The sequence below is a fragment of the Boleophthalmus pectinirostris genome, unplaced genomic scaffold (genome assembly GCF_026225935.1).
Source record: "Boleophthalmus pectinirostris isolate CB_2022bp ecotype Guang Dong unplaced genomic scaffold, ASM2622593v1 HiC_scaffold_12, whole genome shotgun sequence".
Lineage (NCBI taxonomy): Eukaryota > Metazoa > Chordata > Actinopteri > Gobiiformes > Gobiidae > Boleophthalmus > Boleophthalmus pectinirostris.
Window position 1 is genome coordinate 1,925,904 of NW_026571018.1, and position 17,567 is coordinate 1,943,470.

General features: G+C 44.9%; 1 protein-coding gene across 3 annotated transcripts; it reads left to right on the top strand.

Annotated features, from left to right (window-relative positions):
- The first annotated feature begins 70 nt into the window (after positions 1 to 70).
- Positions 71 to 17,567, top strand: ncoa4 (nuclear receptor coactivator 4). 3 transcript variants are annotated; one of them, XM_020941079.2, is made up of 11 exons: positions 71 to 230; positions 9,327 to 9,435; positions 10,735 to 10,875; positions 11,433 to 11,536; positions 11,645 to 11,780; positions 11,855 to 11,968; positions 12,858 to 13,406; positions 13,764 to 14,063; positions 14,688 to 14,975; positions 15,092 to 15,181; positions 15,270 to 17,567. In XM_020941079.2, the coding sequence occupies exons 1-11, from the start codon at positions 193 to 195 to the stop codon at positions 15,273 to 15,275; spliced, it is 1,875 nt and encodes a 624-aa protein (XP_020796738.2). In that variant the 5' UTR covers positions 71 to 192; the 3' UTR covers positions 15,276 to 17,567. The 3 variants fall into 3 exon arrangements, with proteins under 3 accessions (XP_020796738.2, XP_020796737.2, XP_055004181.1); XM_020941078.2 differs by lacking the exon at positions 71 to 230 and adding an exon at positions 5,131 to 5,266; XM_055148206.1 differs by lacking the exon at positions 71 to 230 and adding an exon at positions 6,211 to 6,360.

A 17,567-nucleotide genomic window follows, 5' to 3' on the forward strand; every position in this document is an offset into this window, starting at 1 on the left:
TCTGTTATTGTCCCAGATCTCGTTTTGTCTCGCGTTGTTTCGCCGCCCCCTTTCTTTTACGTCAGGGAAACGCGGTGACGTCGCGGTGACATTGGGTGAAAGTGACCGGCACCTCGCGAGCTCCACGTTTCACCGACACAAACCGAGCCGAACCGAACCTAACAGAGCCGAACCGGACCGCACCGAGGGACTATGGACCCAGAGCCCCGCCGCAAGCCTCCGACCCCCGGGTGAGTCTGCTCCGTTTCCACGCTGAAGGAGCTCCTCGTGCGGCCTCACGGTCAGCTGGGCCCGTGAGCTCCGGTCCGGTCCGGTCCACTGGCACCGAACCGACAGCGTTTATCAGACTTTAGCTCGGGTTAGGGCGGGTTTAACTCTGGTTTAGTCTGGGATTAATCCTGGTTTGTCTCTGATTTAGTACATGTTTAGTCCTCTGGTTTAGAACCGGTTTTGTCGCGGTTTATACGTGGTTTAGTCCTGGTTTAGTTCTCAGATTTAGTCCCTGTTTGACATGGTTTTGTCCTTATTTAGACTTGGTTTAGTCCTGGTTTAGACCTGGTTTAGTCTTCTGGTTTAGACATGGATTAGTCCTGGTGTAGTCCTGGTGTAGTCCTGGCGTAGACTTGGTTTAGACTTGGTTCAGTTCTGGTTCAGTCCTGGTTTAGTCCTGGTTTGGTCCTGGTACTCGTCAGGTTTTTGGGCCTGTGTGTCCTTCACCATTTTTCACGAGTTATTTTATGATCTTGAATCACATATGTTTATTTATTTTTAGATTTATTTTCCAATTTGAAATGAACTCTTCGTGTCTTGGCTGCGCTGGGTCGGGGTCGGGCTAAAACTGTTCACAAGAAAACACTCAGCAGTCCCGTGAGTTCAGTCGGGTTCAGTCGGGTTCTGGCAGATTCTGGTGGATCGTGGTGGGTTTTTGGGGTACTCCCAGTGCATGTTTTTAAGATCTAATGTACTGCTCCTGTGGGACTTGGGGTGAGACAGGGGTTTGCAAAATTATAGAAATATCGATATATGGTATTGTTTAATTTGATGATGCAGTATCGGTATTGTGCGCTGCTTTATTGATTTGTGTTTGTGTTTGTCAAACTCTGTGACCGTTGTTTTGTTTAGAGGAAGGAAACTGTGAGCGTTGCACAAACCAGACTCAGGTCGAGTTTTAAAGCTGCAGCGTGCCCATGGAGATGCTATCACTTTGTCTGGAATGTTCTACAGTTCGGCATTAAACCTTTCTATCATCACAGAGACCAAACCAGATCAAGTTCCAGGTCAGATCTGTGGTCAGAATGTTTGTTTTTCCAGGTATTTTTGAGCCGTAAACCCACCTGTAATTGAATAAATGTAAAGTCGAGCCATTTAAAGTCACACTGCGGAACATTCCAGGCAGAGCAGTGACATATCCATAGAAACAAGCAGGTGTCAGACTCCCAAATGAAAAGTTACACAGTGCAACTTTATTTGTATAGTGCAATTCATACACAAAGTCATTCAAACAGACGATTATTTGACTAAGAAATGATTGCGATAAACGATAATTGATATTTTGAGACAATTTTCAACTATTCTAATGACGATGAAATAAAAACACAAATACACCCGTTTAAAGATCAATAAAGTTTACTTTCTGAAGAACATTTAATACAGGTACTGGAAGACAAACAAAAACAACAGGCCTAAAGAAAACAAGACGTGTGAACAGAAGAACAGTTGAATAAACCAGTTCTGAACCACACGTAACCAAAACAATAAAATAAAAGTTATCATGTGATTAATTAGTTTATTGATTATCATTACAGGCCTGATTCAAAGTGCAAGAAATACAGTAAAACTACAAGACAAACAAATGCAAAACAAAAAACATAAATAATCATCATGACATTAACATTAAAAGAGAAGATTTTAATAAAGACTTTTAGAAACTTTGAACCTCAGCACAGCCTGTAAACTGATTGATTTATTGATTACATGACTCAGCTCTGGTCACATGACTCTGTCTCGGGTTCATTCGTCTGCTCTCCTCACGCTCAGTCATATTTTTATTTCTTTAGGAGGCCGTTACCAGGTCACACGGTTCGTCTTTGTACAATAAACTCTTGTTAAAGTGAAAGTTTACAATTAGGGGTGAGCAGAAATATCAAAATATCAATATCCTGTATACCAGACATGTCAAACTCAGGCCCAGGGGCCAAATTTGTCCCGTGAGATCATATCAAATCTGTATTAGAGCTGCCCTCCGCCTACAGATCGACTATAGAGACATGATTTATTTAAAATGTTGTTATTATTTTATATTCTGCTTGTTCTAGATTCAATGTTTAACCAAAATTATTATTAAACATTTATTTGAATTAAATATCCTGAAAAAAGAGAAAACATGCAGATGTTGTTGACATTTTTCAATTAATATTTAGTTTGACCCACGACTTAGTCCCAGTTTTTAATTTTGGCCTGTTAGTTTGAGTTTGACTCTCCTGCTGTATCGTTTAATGTGATGATTCGGTATCAATATCGTGGGCTGATGTATCGATATATCGATATATTCCCATTTAGGTCCTTCCACACCAAATCTCTGAATGCTCCGCTCGACCATCTCTGGTTTGACTGAATAAATTCTAGGAGCTTCACAAACTTTCCAACAGGAAAAGTGCCAATTTTTTTCTCCCAACTCCTTATAGTTTTGTCATTAAAAATATTTAGTCAACTCCCCCCTGACCTTTTTTGAGTAGAGTTTTCCGAGGAGCCACTTTCAGATTTCTGTATTTAAAATAGAATCTGGACTTTTAGACATGTGCTTTTAGCTAATCACAGATTTCTGGGGGCTTGAATTTGCTTGAAAATTCTCCTCTTCAAATATTAGAATGTTTTCTGAGCTTCTGAAAGCTCGGACACAACATTTTCAAAAGTTCATGATGCAAAAAGAAGTCAGAACAGCATCACAAATGTTGAATATGTTAAAAACAGACGTGTAGTCTTTCTAAAATGGTCCATTTTATGTTGGTGGGTGCTTAATTTTTTTGGTATAACATGGTAAAGATGGCACCAATTTATTTATTTTTTCCCATTTTGAACACTTCATATCTTGTAGATCGTTCATCACAGAGGCTCAGTTTTAAAATAAAGTCCACAATGGCGTGTGGGGAAGGTTTATGTTCAATATCAAACCTCTGTCTTTGAAACTGCACTTTCCACAGTCCTTCAAAGACGCCCTCAGATTTGAAGAGGAGAATTTTCAAGCAAATTCAAGCCCCAAGAAATCTGTGATAAACCAAAAGTACATGTGTAAAAGTCCAGATTCTATAAGAACATTTGATAAATTTTAACCCTGGAAAATTTGAAGGACCGACCTTCAATAGTTTTTTAGATACAACAATCTGAAAGTGGCTCCTTGGAAAACTCAAAACCGGTCAGGGCAGAGTTCACAAAATATTTTTAAATGACAAAACTATAAGGAGCTGGGAGATAAAATTTGGGATTTTTCTTATTGGAAAGTTTGTGAACCTTCTAGAATTTTTTCAGTCAGATCTGAGATGGTCGAGTGGGGCATTCAGAGAATTGACGTGGAATGACCCATTTATGTTCAGGACCAATACTGGTATCGGTGCATCTCTACTTTTTTAGAATCCAGACGTGCCAAAATGAGGCTCTCGTTTGGATGTTAGTCCCGGGATCAGATTTCTGCCGCGTTGTAAAGTTTGTGTAATTGTTGTTGTTGTGTAAAAGTGCAGAGATGAGAGGTCGGCTGTTTGTGGTCACGTTCCTGCAGCTGTGTTTGTCTGAGCGTCTGTTTTTCCAGCTCTTATCTCTAAACTCCGATGGACTTCGTGATACGTTCAAGGCCCCGCTCTTTACGATGCATTTAGGGCGCGAGTGAGAGTGGGACTCGGGAGCGCCGCCGTGATTTCGTCAGGAGGAGATAGAAGAACTATGAAACCGGAGAAACAAAGAAATACTCAAGTCAAAAGTAAAAGTATCACATGATAAAAAAAAAGTCCTAGAATAAAAGTATTAAAGTACCAGTTTAAAAATGTAATTAAAGAGTACAACATCAAAGCGTTTCGCAGATTTTGAGCTCTAAATAACTTCAAATTGACTGATTTTGATGAAGAAGTTAGTTTTTTTCCCCCCGAACTGTTTTTTCTTTGTATATATTAGTTTGCTCAACAATAAACTGTTAAAAATAAACCTTCAGGCTTCGCAGCAGGTCTCACAGATTAACAAAAAATACTTTTACTTTCCAGTCCTGCTCAAAAATGTAGTGAAGTAGAAAGTACTCTCAAAACTCTCAAGTACATTTTACAGCAGATACTTTTTACTTTTACTTCACTACATTTAAGAAAAGTACAGATAACTTATGTGGTGTAATAAAAAACAAAAAAAAAAACAAAAACATGACTATTAACTATTAAACTATTAAAAGCTGCAGATAGGCTGTAGAGACATGATTTATTTAAAATGTTATTATTTAATATTCTGCTTGTTCTGGATTCAACGTTTAAGCAAAACTATTGTTAAACATGTATTTGAATAAGAAAAGGTTTAACATTACATATTTTTCAATAAATATTTAGTTTAGCCCACGACTTAGTCCCAGTTTTTAATTTTGGCTTCTGTGAATTTGAGTTTGACACCGCTGAGATAGAGGGCGAGCCTTTGGGAACAGTTACACGTCCATAAAACATAAACCATTGTCCGTTTATTAGTGCACAAAGTTGGGCTGCAAAATTACACATTTAATGGTGGTAAGACACATAAACAAGCACGGCACAATAGTATAATTCTGAAATCCAAAGAGCAAAGAGGCGCTTCAAACTGAATATGGGACAAATATTCAGTTATTTACAAGAAACGTGTTCAAATCTCACGACGAGTTTAAACGAAAAAACATTAAAAACACAAAAATCATGTTTGGACTTAATACAGATTTGTATTTTACAGCTAAACGGAAAAAAAGGAGAAGTGAAAGAGGGAAGAGAGAAAGAGAAAGCTTTATTTTTTACAATGTTTTGTTGTGTCACGAGCCTAAGTCTTTAAACTGCTCGCTCAGCTCGGGGTCAAAGGTGAAACACGCGCGGCTCCGGCTGGTTTGTGTGTGCTGCACCGGGGGTCACGTGGGTGCACGTGGGTGCGCTCAGCTGATGGTGTCTGGAGCGCGCGCGCGCGCGGGGGGGCGTCGTGAGCGCGCAGACTCTACGTGCTACGGACAGATACGGAAAATGGCGGAGCAGCAGCGAGACACGAACCGGCTCCAAAACACGAGGTAAAGACGGATTTAACACGGGGACGACGGGGACGGGACAGTCTGGAGTTAGTCCCGGTTTAAACCTGGATTAGACCCGGTTTGGACCTGTTCTAGTCCCGGTTCAGACCCGGTTTAGATCAGATAACAGGCTGCGGAGCCTCTTTCCAGGAAAAACTCCGGCGCCAGCAACGACTCAGGAAAAAAACAAAACATAAAAACACTTCCGAATCACGCTTTAATATTGTTTAATAATGTGGAATTCTTGCTATTTATGTTCGGTGCATGTTTTGACCCGGTTCGTGTGAGTTCGGCGCATGTTTTGACCCGGTTCGTGTGAGTTCGGTGCATTTCTTGAGCTTCTTGACTCGTTTCATGTGAGTTCGGTGCAATTTGGTCCCGGTTCGTGTGAGTTCTGTGCATGTTTTTACCCATATTCGTGAATTTGGTGCATGTTTTGACTCTGTTCATGTGAGTTTGGTGCATTTTGGTCCCGGTTCGTGTGAATTTGGTGCATGTTTTGACCCTGTTCATGTGAGATTGGTGTATTTCTTGAGACACTTGACCCGGTTCGTGTGGGTTCGGTGCATGTTTTGTCTCGGAGAAGGTTCGTGCAGACGAGTCAAACCTAAAAACATTCTTTGTTACTGCGGGTTTTGTTTTCGGTTTTATTAAATGAGGAGAATACAGAGCTGCTTTTTTATTTATTTATTTATTAATTGATTCTTTTTTTTTTTTTGTGAGACCCGTAGTCTGGTTCTGGTTCTGGTTCGGGCTTTGTGCAGAAAATGAGCAGGAAAAAAAATGGAATTCTGCAGGGGGAAAAAAAAAATTTAATAAAAATGTAAAAACACGCTGATGACGGATGACGCAACACGCACGCGGTTTACGTAAGGTGAACCCAACACTGGTCCTTTGTGCAGCCTGAGACCCGCTTCATTTCACTCTTTCATCACGACCAAAACCGCACACACAAACGGAACCGCCCCCTCCAAGGGTCACTTCGCAGACTTTTGACCTCTGATCCAGACCCAGTTTGGAGCCGGAGTCCCGTGTCTCTGCAGATTTAGACTGAACCAATGATCTGACCTGGATTTACACAAGACATGTCCAAGGTTTTTGACAAGTCTGATCTAGACCAAGACTAGACCAAGACTAGACCAAGACTAGACCAAGACTAGACCAAGACTAGACCAAGACTAGACCAAGACTAGACCAAGACTAGACCAAGACTAGACCAAAATGAAACTCTGACTAAACCAGGGCTAAACTAGGTGTCCCTATTTCTAACCAATTTGATCTAAACCAGGTCTAAATCAGGTCTAAACCAGGACTAAACAAAGACTGAACCAGGACTATATCAGGGCTAAACCAGGACTGAACCACGAATAAACCAGGACATATATCAGGTCTAAAACAAAGTGTCCCTATTTCTGACCAGTCTGATCTAAACCAGGACTGAAGCAGGTCTAAACCGGGACCATATCGGGTCTAAATCAGATCTGAACCAGGACTAAATCAGATCTGAACCAGGACTAAACCAGGACTAAAATAGGTCTAAACCAGGACTAAACCAGGTGTCCCTTTTTCTGACCAGTCTGATGTAAACCAGGACTAAACCAAGTCTAGAAATAAGTCAAAACCAGGACTAAACCAAGTCTAAAATAAGTCAAAACCAGGTGTTTGTTTTTGAGTCAAACTAATAATATTTGTCCATCTTTACTGTCGGCAGGATCAGACTTGTCAGAAAAACAAACACACACAAGGAGTTTAGAGTTCAGAATGGCCACAGTTTCCCTCTTTTCTGTTTTTTTCTTTTTTTTTTCTAATCACCTCTCGACCCGCTGGCTCTGACCCAGTTTGGAAATCTGCTCGGCCTGGACTCTTCCTCACGAGCTCTCAGTTAATCCTTTTGTAACTGTGTTTGTGAAGTGTCTCTGAGTGTCCACAAAAGCAAGATTAAAGTCTGATTTATTATTATTTGTGCACAGTGGAGTCTTTTTGGTCATGGAGCCTCTTCAGGGTTTGAGAAAAGAGGGACAAAACTCTGAACGTTTTACTTTTTCCTCTTAAAATACCTCGACAAGATGGAAAAGTGTTACAACTGTTATTTCTTCTTGTAGTCTGCAGTGAAACGCAGCAAAGGATCATGGTCTATGTAGTTCCCTCTTGTTTTTTACTGATATATGGAAATGTACAGAATGTGGTCTGGACCAGGTCTACACTAGGTCTGAGTCAGGGCTAGGCCAGGTCTAAAACTGGTCTAAACCCAGTCTACACCAGTTCTACACCAGGTCTGGGCCAGGTCTGAACAAGGACTATCCCAGGACTATCTCAGGACTATCCTGGGTCTGAACCAGGTCTGAACCAGGTCTGAACCAGGCTGAACCAGGGCTGAACCAGGGCTGAACCAGGGCTGAACCAGGGCTGAACCAGGGCTGAACCAGGGCTGAACCAGGGCTGAACCAGGTCTGAACTCTGCTGAGGTCTCTCTAGTGGAATTTTTCTGACTTATCTTAATGTTCATGTAATAGGGGGCTGAGGTTACGTCATGAAACCTCCTGACCTCATCCCTCGACCCGGACTCTAGAGGGTTCTGAAAGGTTCTGGAGGTTCTGAGGGGCTGTGTGTGGGAGGGCATCTGGCTTAGGGAGACACAGTGATAACAGCAGCCGCTCCCTCAGGTTTTCACAAGTTTTAAAGCTGATTTTTAGGATTTAAATGTCGGATCAGAGACCAGACCGGACGGAGACTCAGGGCGTGGACTCGATCAGCTGTGAGTCCCGATAAACCCAGCTCAACTCGGACTACGTCAAAACTATAACTTTATCAGAAGTAAACCAGAACTAGACCTCAGCTGGGTCCTATCTGTCTCCCACACACACGGGGGCCTAGGGACTGAACTAGGACCTAAAACCAGGTCTAAAGCCACATCCAAGACTAAACCTGGACTAAAAACAGCTGTGGTCTGGACTTGTGTCACAGACCAGACCAGGATCTGGGATTGAATGGACTCAATCAGGCCTAAACCAGATCTAATCCAGGTCTAATCCCGGTCTGAGCCTGGTATAGTTCACCTCTGAGCCTGCTTTAGTCCAGTTGTGATTCTGGTTTGATCCTAGTCTGATCCGGGTTTAGTCCTTCTCTGATCCACCTGGTGAACCTCAGACCTGAGTCAGAGTCCAGACTAAACCAAAGCTAAATCTGGACCTTGTTTAGACCTTGTTTAGACCTTGTTTAGACCTTGTTTAGACCGGACTTAGACCGGACTTAGACCGGACTTAGACCGGACTTAGACCGGACTTAGACCGGACTTAGACCAGCTTCAGGATCAGTTTTAGAGACAGAGTTGTTCCTCTGGAGTCTGGACTTCACCTGGACTCTGTGGGCAGGATCAGGACTCTGGTCTGGTCTTTGTTGGATCTTCTGTCTCAATTCTAATGTTTCTTCACTTCTGTTCATAACGTGCAGCTCCAGATCTGAAAACTGTCACGATGTTCTTGATGTTCCTCTGTCACAGAGACGAGCTTCAGGTGGAAACACAGAACTAGAATCAGATCTGAACCTGAACCCAAGATGCCGTCATGTTGTTTTCAGTGGTCTGTGTCATCGGCTGATTGGCCCAAAAATAATTTTCTTTTCCACATTTACTTCTTGAATCCGGGCGAACTCCTCCCACTCGTGTGACTTCTGTAACTTGCACGGCGTGGAGCTTTTGGACCAATCAGAGTGAGAACTGCTAGAGCCGAGCGAGCGCGCCTCAGAGTCTGACAAATAACTTTTAGACGCTTTGAGGATTTAAACATTTTAACAAGTTTATGTTGTGAAAATAGAAAATAATCCTACAGAATCTGACCTTTGTGAAAGTCGGATGCCCTGTCAGAACATGGGCAGGATGAATTCCCAAAATGCTTTGTGTTCTGTGGGAGAATTCTTTCTGACCTGCAGTACCTGGAGCGGCCACTAGTTGGTCTGGAGCTGGGAAAAGAGGGAGGGACTTATCCAGGTTTTATCATAGATCCACTTTGGAAACACGGCGTGGAAATTAACATCATATTTTTGTATTTTTGTCTGTGTGCAGTTCCAGTATGGACCTGTGGGGGCAGTGCAGCCGGGCGCAGCAGCTGTTGGAGGACGCTGTGAGCGGAATCTTGAAGACGGAGAAAGAACTGAGACAAAACGCCACTGAGGTCAGACACACACACATCTGTAGACACACACACACATCTGTACACACACACATATTTTGTTGGTGTGTTCAGCTCTCACATAATAAACCTTTGTCACAATGGCCGGAAGTGTCGCACGGTGAGGTTACGAAACTTCCTGTTAATGGTTTTCTTTGGCAAATGAAGAGAATGCAGAATACACTGAACATTTCCACAGACATTTTGCAACAGAAAACCATTAACCCAAAGTTCCACAAACCTACACGGCCGAACTGTCACTGAAATTCCAGCGTGAAGAAGAAACCGTGACCTTTCTGACCCTCGTGCACTTCGGGTCAGCTCACGTTTCGCTCATGTTTCACTGGTTCGCGTTGGGGGCTGGGGCGTCTCCGGACTCGTCGGGGCACATTTAAGGAGCTGTTTTCTGCAGAAACCCAAAATAAAGACGCAGCTCGTGTTTCTCCGTGTTGCTCATCTCCAGAAACCACAGACGGAGATTAGAGATGCAGACCACAATGAGATCTGTGTCTGTCTGAGCCACGGGTCAAATGTGACTAAAGAGAGAAGAGAGGTGGAGGAGGAGAGGAAAAGAGGGGAGGGAGGAGGAGAGAGGGAGGAGCATGTGAGTCTCAACAGGTATAACTGACCTTAGACCACAGAGGATGGACAGAAAGAGGAGAAATACAGAGAGAGCAGACAAAGAACCTGATTGAGAAAACGCAGGACCAGCTCTAACCTGTTTTAGGTGAGAAACTTACTCTGAAATACTTTAATGACTCGTTACACACAGAAGAGCTCATGTTTTAAACTCTTAATGATGGAGGGATGAGGCCGGAGGGATGAGACTGGGTTCATTTTGTGTTATCGTCGTCGTTCTTTTGGTTTGTTTTTGCTGGAAGTCTGAATCACAGTCTCCTCTCAGGTTTATACTTCACACAGGGCAGGTTCAGGACTTCGAACTTCTGTGTGTATTCTGTCGGTGTCTGTGTTTCATTTCTCTTTCCTCGATTCCTTCTCGAGTTTTCTCCTCGATGCTCCATTTTTCAGCTGTTACTCAAGTCTGTCATATTAAGTTTTGTCCCAAAGAAAACCACAGAAGAAAGAAGTCAAGTTAAGGAGGAAAGAATCAAACTTTATCAGTCTCAGTGAGGAGTTTAGATCCTCTCTCCTCCCTGCGTCTCCTCTGTGGGCGAGACTTCTTCACCCATTTCCTGCAGAATCGAGAGGGAGAAGGAATGAGACGCAGAGTTTATTCCTGTGTACCTGTCCTCACCTTCACCTGTCTCTGTCCTCACGTTCACCTGTCTTTATTGTGTGCAGGTGTGCGGGCAGGTGCAGAGCCTGATGAGTCGCCAGCAGGAGGCGTTGCGCTGCAGGGAGCTGTGGCTGCTCGGACAGATTGAGATCCTGGAACAAGTGAAGAGTGAAACGCTTCAGCAGCAGCTCCTGCAAATCACACGGGTAAATGTACTAAATATATAAACCAGGAGTGGGCCACATGAGAAACAGAAAATATTGTGAATGCCAAAGTGTTTAACTCAATTCTGCATAATGTGAATTGTATTTCTTTAAAAAAGTAGTGAATATTGTTTTGACCAGTTGGTCAGACTGGGAAGAGTTTGTTTTTACTAAGTAATGAAAAAGTGAGGCTGCCGAACAAAAAATGTCTTAAAAAACACGTCTAAAATAAAAGCAGTGCAGCTTTAGTTCAGGCATGAGGTAAAATTTATAATATGTTTATTTTGTAATTCCAAATGAGCTTAAACGGGCCAGTCAGAGTCGAACAAAGAGCCGTGTGTGACCCCGGAGCTGGACAAGGCCTCGAGTAAATATAGCATGTAAAGAGAGAGATGAGCAGAAAAACTGTTGACTAAAGCTGTGATGTTCTTTAGAGCGACGTGTTTAAGAGCTCAGATCCTCTCACCTGTTGGAGTTCAGATCAGTCAGGTCTTTCTGGTCAGATTGTGGTCAAAACAAAACTCAGATTAAAGTTTCACGTGTTAATGTTCTGTCCACAGCTCAGAGCTCAGCTGGATCTGATCTCAGACCAGCTCCGCAAGCAGCCAATCAGCAACGACGTGAGGAACCACCTGACCAATCAGCTGACAGCGCTCCTGGACAGGTGAGACTCACACCGGACTGTCTCAGGTCTAAATGTGAACTAGACCGGACCTGACCCAGGACTGCTCTGCTGCTTCACTGAGGTGTTTAACTGTTTGTTTGTGTTCAGCGTGGCGACCCTCGGCCTGACCCCGGAGGAGACCCCTGACCTCTATTTCCATGGGGACACTCGCTCTTTACGCTCCACCATTACATCATTCGGAGCTGTAACATCATCCGCCCACAGCCCCGCCCCCAAGAGACAGGCGAGTGCTCTGACTTTGGATTTTAGTGTCCAGATTAAAACTTAAACTAAATCTCAGTGTGTTTTCCTCCACAGAAGACAGAGGGCGCTCTGAGCCAGTGGCTGCTGGGGGCGGAGCCACAGTCCTTTGCCAAGGGTTACGAGAGCGGCGAGACACGGGATTGGCTGGCGACATGTTTACAGCCACAGGTGAGTGAGACACACCTGTGCAGGAGGAGAGGGGGAGGGGCTCACGAGGGCAGTGACAGGAGCAGAGTCCCAGATTAAGAAAAATAGGAATCTGAGTCCAACATTTCCAGAACCAGTTTCACAGCTGAAATTCTGACCCCAGTCAAGTTTGTAGACCGACTTCTGACTCATAAAAACAGGAACAGAGTTTCTGAGATCACATGAAGGCAGCGTCAGACTGGGTCAGACTGGGTCAGACTGGGTCAGACTGGGTCAGACTGGGTCAGACTGGGTCAGACTGGGTCAGACTGGGTGGTTGTGGAGTTTGTCATTAGGCTCATAAACAGTAGTTTTATAGTGTTTTTATGGCTGTTGTTTCCTGTGATTTATCAGATCACTATCTGTGTGTGTGTATACGTGCGTTTATGTGTGTCGAGGTCATAAAGGAGGGTCAGATCGGGTTAGAACTTTTACTCTCGTAGAAGTGTTTATTTTGATGTGAAGGGTCAGACTGGGTGAGGGTGACTCCAGGTGATGAAGAACAGACGAGTTTGAATGAAGGGTTGTGGTCCTGTGTGTGTGTGTGTGTGTGTGTATAGAACACAGGCAGGGATCAGGCGCTGAGCATCTGTCAGTGAAACGTGTGATTGGTCTGTTATTAATGTTCACATCTTGATTTGGGAAAAAATAGTGAAATAAAAACCCCAGGATCATGTAGAGCAGTTCAGAGAGTTCAAACCAACATTTGAAGATCAGAATGAGGAGCAAAGTGAATTGGAGCCATGAGGCGAGCGGTTTGTCTCTGTCCAGTGACGTGTGCAGTTTAGACCAGCAGCAGTGATTAAATGAGATCCAGATTCTGTAATAATTGTTTACTCGTTAATTTGACTCCGCCCTCTTCCTGTTGCAGACTTGGGTCCAGACTCGGCCTTCCTTCGACATGTTCGCGGCGTGGGGGCAGCTGCTCGACCTGGAGGCGTGGCTCGTGAAAGAGACCGCACCCCTCTCCTCGTCTAACCCCGCCCACGATGACGGCCTTAGCAACAGAGCACGGAGCATCAGCTGCAGCACTTCCTCTTCCTTTGAGGAGATCGACCAATCGGAGCTGAGCTCAGAGGAGATGGACCAATCGGAGGCGTGCGAGTCCTGGGGGGCGGTGCTTCGGCCCTTTGAAGAGCGCTGGGACAGCTCTGATTGGCTGCTGCCCCGAGACTGCTCCTCCTGTAAACGCCCACAGCGCCCCCTGGAGATCGAGAACCTGGGGAACGCGCTCGGGAAGCTCAAGTGCCTCAAGAACCAGAACCTCCAGAGTCCAAACCAGGACCAGACCCCCCTCAAGACCCAAGACAAGACCCAGGACCAGACCGAAGACCGGACCAAAGACCAGACCCAGACCCCGAAGAAGGAGCCGACAGAGAAGAGCCGCCGCAGCGAGGCACTGGAGGCGTGGCTTCAGCAGGTCAGTCTGTCACCCTCCTGAGGTTTCTAAAAGAACAAGGAAGCGGCAGGTCTCCTTTCCTCGCTCCTTTCCTTGCTCCTTTCCTCACTTCACTGATCAGTTCAGACCGTCCTTGTCATGGCTGATGGTGACACGCGTCTGGGTGACTGAGAAGGAAAGGATGGGCCTCATGTGAGATTAACACACTCCTCTCTGTCCTCTCAGTTCTGTGTGTGTCCTGCAGGTGGCGCTGGTGTCTCATTGTGTTGTTGTTCTGTGTGTGCTGGTGTGTGTTGTTTGTGTGTTCTGTTCTGTGTGTGTCCTGCAGGTGGCGCTGGTGTCTCATTGTGTTGTTGTTGTTCTGTATGTGTCCTGTAGGTGGCGCCAGTGCAGCAGGTGTGTCGCGCTAACGAGCCGTGTTCTTCTCTGAGGAGCTGCGTCTGTGACGAGAACTGTGGCCGCGACGCTCTGAGGGCGTGGCTACTGCGGCGAGAGGGGCGGGACAAGAACGGGGTCAAGACCACGCCCACCTGTGACAAGGACACGCCCACCTGTGACAAGGACACGCCCACTAAAGAGAAGGACACGCCCACTAAAGAGAGAGACACGCCCACTAAAGAAAAAGACACGCCCACTGTGAAGAAGATGCCGCTGTCCTACAGTGAGAGAGAAGAGAAGGTGAGTGTCCCTGCAGCAAAGTCCAGACCGGGATCATAACCAGATTTAGTCCAGACCAGGATCATAATGCCAGACATACACAGCTCAAACTGAACGACTGAATCTCAGGGCGTAGAAGTTCACAGCTCATGATTCATGTTCTCACACTGTATGATCTGATTGGAAGCGAGAGGCGACTGGATTTCAAACAGGTTTGATTTTCTTGCGACCTGTGATTGCCGATCGGGAGCTGGTCGTGTGGTATTAATCAGTTCTCATTATCCCATATACACTAAACGAAGCACGACACACAATTACACGAACGCTCTGCCCAATCCCTAAAACTGTTGCAGGAGTGAAAAATCGTCTCAAAAAACTCAAAAAGGGCCAAAAATCACAGTGTACGCTTGGTTTAGCCAGACTTAGTCCAGACTGGGATCATAACCAGATAGAAGTTTGCCAAAATTGTGAAATGAAAGATTATTCTGAAGTTTACTCCTGACTCTCAAAGCGGGACACTGATTCAAATGGAATTATTCTTAAATAATAAACCCTAATGAGAATGAATGTGTGAAGGGGCGGCCCTCGGATCGTGACCTCTCCGTTGTGAAACAGTCTCCTGACCCTTTTCACCTTTTGTTCCAGGTCCAGGCGATCCTCGAGGCTTGGCTCCACCCCCTGACCTCCAGCCCCGCCTCCTCCTGCTCCAGCCCCGCCCCCCCTGTTTCCATGGAGACCTCTGACAGCTGTCCCTTCCAGCGCCCCCTGCAGGCAGACCTGTGGGTGGTGCCGCCAAAGACCCCGGCCAATCAGACGCCAGAGCCCGCCGCTAGCCCCGCCGCTAGCCCTGCCCCCAGCACAAGCCCCGCCCCCAGCACACCTGAGGAAGAGGAGGAGGACAGGTGGCTGCTGCGGAAACGCTCCAGTGCTCAGGTGAGACTCGGGAAATGTGACAGAACCTGAGGAATTATAGCTAAAATTTCAAACTTGACTTCTACACCCAAAACTCGATACTGATTTTCAGAATTAAATGTTTCTTTTCTGTTCAGGAGCGAGCGATGCCGGTCGTCTGTGACCTTTTCTCCTGCATGAAACTCAACAAAGACAAAGACCTGTGGCTGCACTCGCCCCCTCTACAGGTGAGGACGACTCCTGACACACACACGGGAGGGCATCTGACACATGCAGGGAGATGTCTGTACTCATGTTTTTTTCTGTTCATTTCAGATGTGAGAGGAGGAGGAGGAGCAGGAGGAGAAGAGGAGGAAGACTCTGACACTTTGCTGAAATCGCACACTTTTGCCTTTAACTAAAACGCCACAGAAATCCACAAACTGATCTAAGAATCTGTGACCTGAGGCTGTGTCCGAACGTCCACACTGTCCCTGCAGGGGGCGCCATTTACAACTCGCACGTATCGAGTTCTGTCCAAAAAGTCCAGGGAGCCAAAAAGTAGAGCACTCAATTTCCCACAATCCACCTGTAAAAGTGGATCGTCCAGCGCTGGTCAGTAGGGGTCTGTACAGAGCACAGAACAAGACAGATTCTGAATAAAACGCTCTTCAAGGTGAACTTTAAGAGGGTTTATTCAGGTTGGAGTTACCATGGAGATGCTATTGCTTTGCCTGTAATGTTCCGCAGTATGGTTTTAAACTTGTAGATGTTTTTATAGCTTAGAAATATCTTTTAAAAGGCCGCCACACTCTACAGGACAGTTTACCAGATTTTGGTTGCGATTTCTTTTCTCCACGTGACCCGACTTTGTGTCTTCGGCCACATCCACACTAGTTCGTATTCGAGTTGTTTTCGTTGCGGATGCAGTGTTCGTTCACACTAATCTGATGGAAAACGGCTCCAGAGACGGAACAATCTGGCGCCTACAGCTCCCACAAATTCATCTGAGTACAGATCTGATCCGGCACTGTGGACGCCTGAAAACGTTGCTGTAGGTCTGTGCACCGCAAAGTAATTCAGTGCCAAAACACTTAAGAGGCGAGAATATGTGTCCATTTATATAAAGGTGTGTCTATGTGTACGACCTGCAGACGTATAATCTCTGAAAAGTTTAACACGAACCATCTCCAACACGACAGAAACACAGAACAGACTCGCCATCAACAGAACACCCCTCTGTCACAGAAAGAACACTCAGATTCCACTGAGTCGTGTCCTGATGCTGCTCAGCTTCTGTCGAACTAAAGGACACAAGGAAAGCTGTTTTTTTGAGCCTCAGTTTATGCAAATGAGTTGTGTGGTTTTAAATTTTGTTTCTGTAAATCATAAACAAATGTGCTCAAAGCTGTGTGGATAGGGAAGGCTTAAGGACACAGAAATTACATGTCTGGATGCAAATCGACTCATTTCAGTTTAAACACAGCCTTCGTGTGTCATCTTGTAACCACCAAACATCAGCAACGTTATGGTAACAGCCGATAAAACAGAGCGTTGGGGGTAGAGGAGCGACGGACACAGAGACCCAAGATACAAACTCAAGAAACCGCAAAAATAATGATTAGACTTTATTCCTCACCTCTCTTAAAGCGGTAAATTTAAAGTGCAGCGTCTCATCCACATTATCCATAGAAGTTATTCTCCGCAAATAATGACCCCAGTCCACAAAACCAAACCGTGAATCCAGTTTGAGGCATTCTTTAAAAGTAAAAATGTGGGAGTAGTTCCTCACGTGTGTCTGTGGAGAATCTGGATCTTCAACTCGATCCGTAAACAGGGACTCGACTTCCTGTGGACTTTATCTCCAATCATTTATGCTTTAAAAATCCTGTATCTGAAGTTTTGCACCACATTTTGCAAATATTAATAACACAGTTTTGACTTTAAACGCACTGTCGGCAGGAAAAAACTGACACAAACTTTATATCTTGTGGTCCGCAGACAGATCCCGCTGAAGTCTTTGTGATCGGAGATTTTAAGTCTCATCAGATTATCTTCGTGTCTGTGGTGTGAGCTTTTTGTCGCAAGTTTAAAAATCGTTTAAGACCCTCCCCAAAAAAAAAATCCTGTGGTGTGTGGCGTCTGCTGCTTGTTTCTAGGCAGATTGAGAAGTTTTAATGCCGTACTTTGGAACATCGAGGGTAAAGCGAAAACGTCTCTGGGTGTGGGAGACGTTCGGACCCAGCCTGAGAAACTCTGATCTAACAAGCTAAACTTTAAAATGTAAAATGTCAAATTCAGATGTATTATGTGTAATATGTGAAGCTTAAATCTGACTCACGGGAGGGCATCTGACTCGCCGCGGGGGACGAACAGCATCTGACCCGCCGATGACCTGTCCGTGGTTTATTTTCTTACGCTCAGATGATATTTATGTAGCCTCGAACTCGCTTCCCGTCCCGTGACTCGGAGCTGAGCCGTGATTTTTTTTTTTCTCTTTAGGATTTTTGTTTTTATTTAGAATTTTAATGAATGGGGTTTAGGGGCTCGGCTTCTGCTAAAACGGATGATGTCACTTCCTGCTGCTGTGATTCTCTACAGTCAATAAAGACGTCGTCCAAAAAAAAAAAAGAA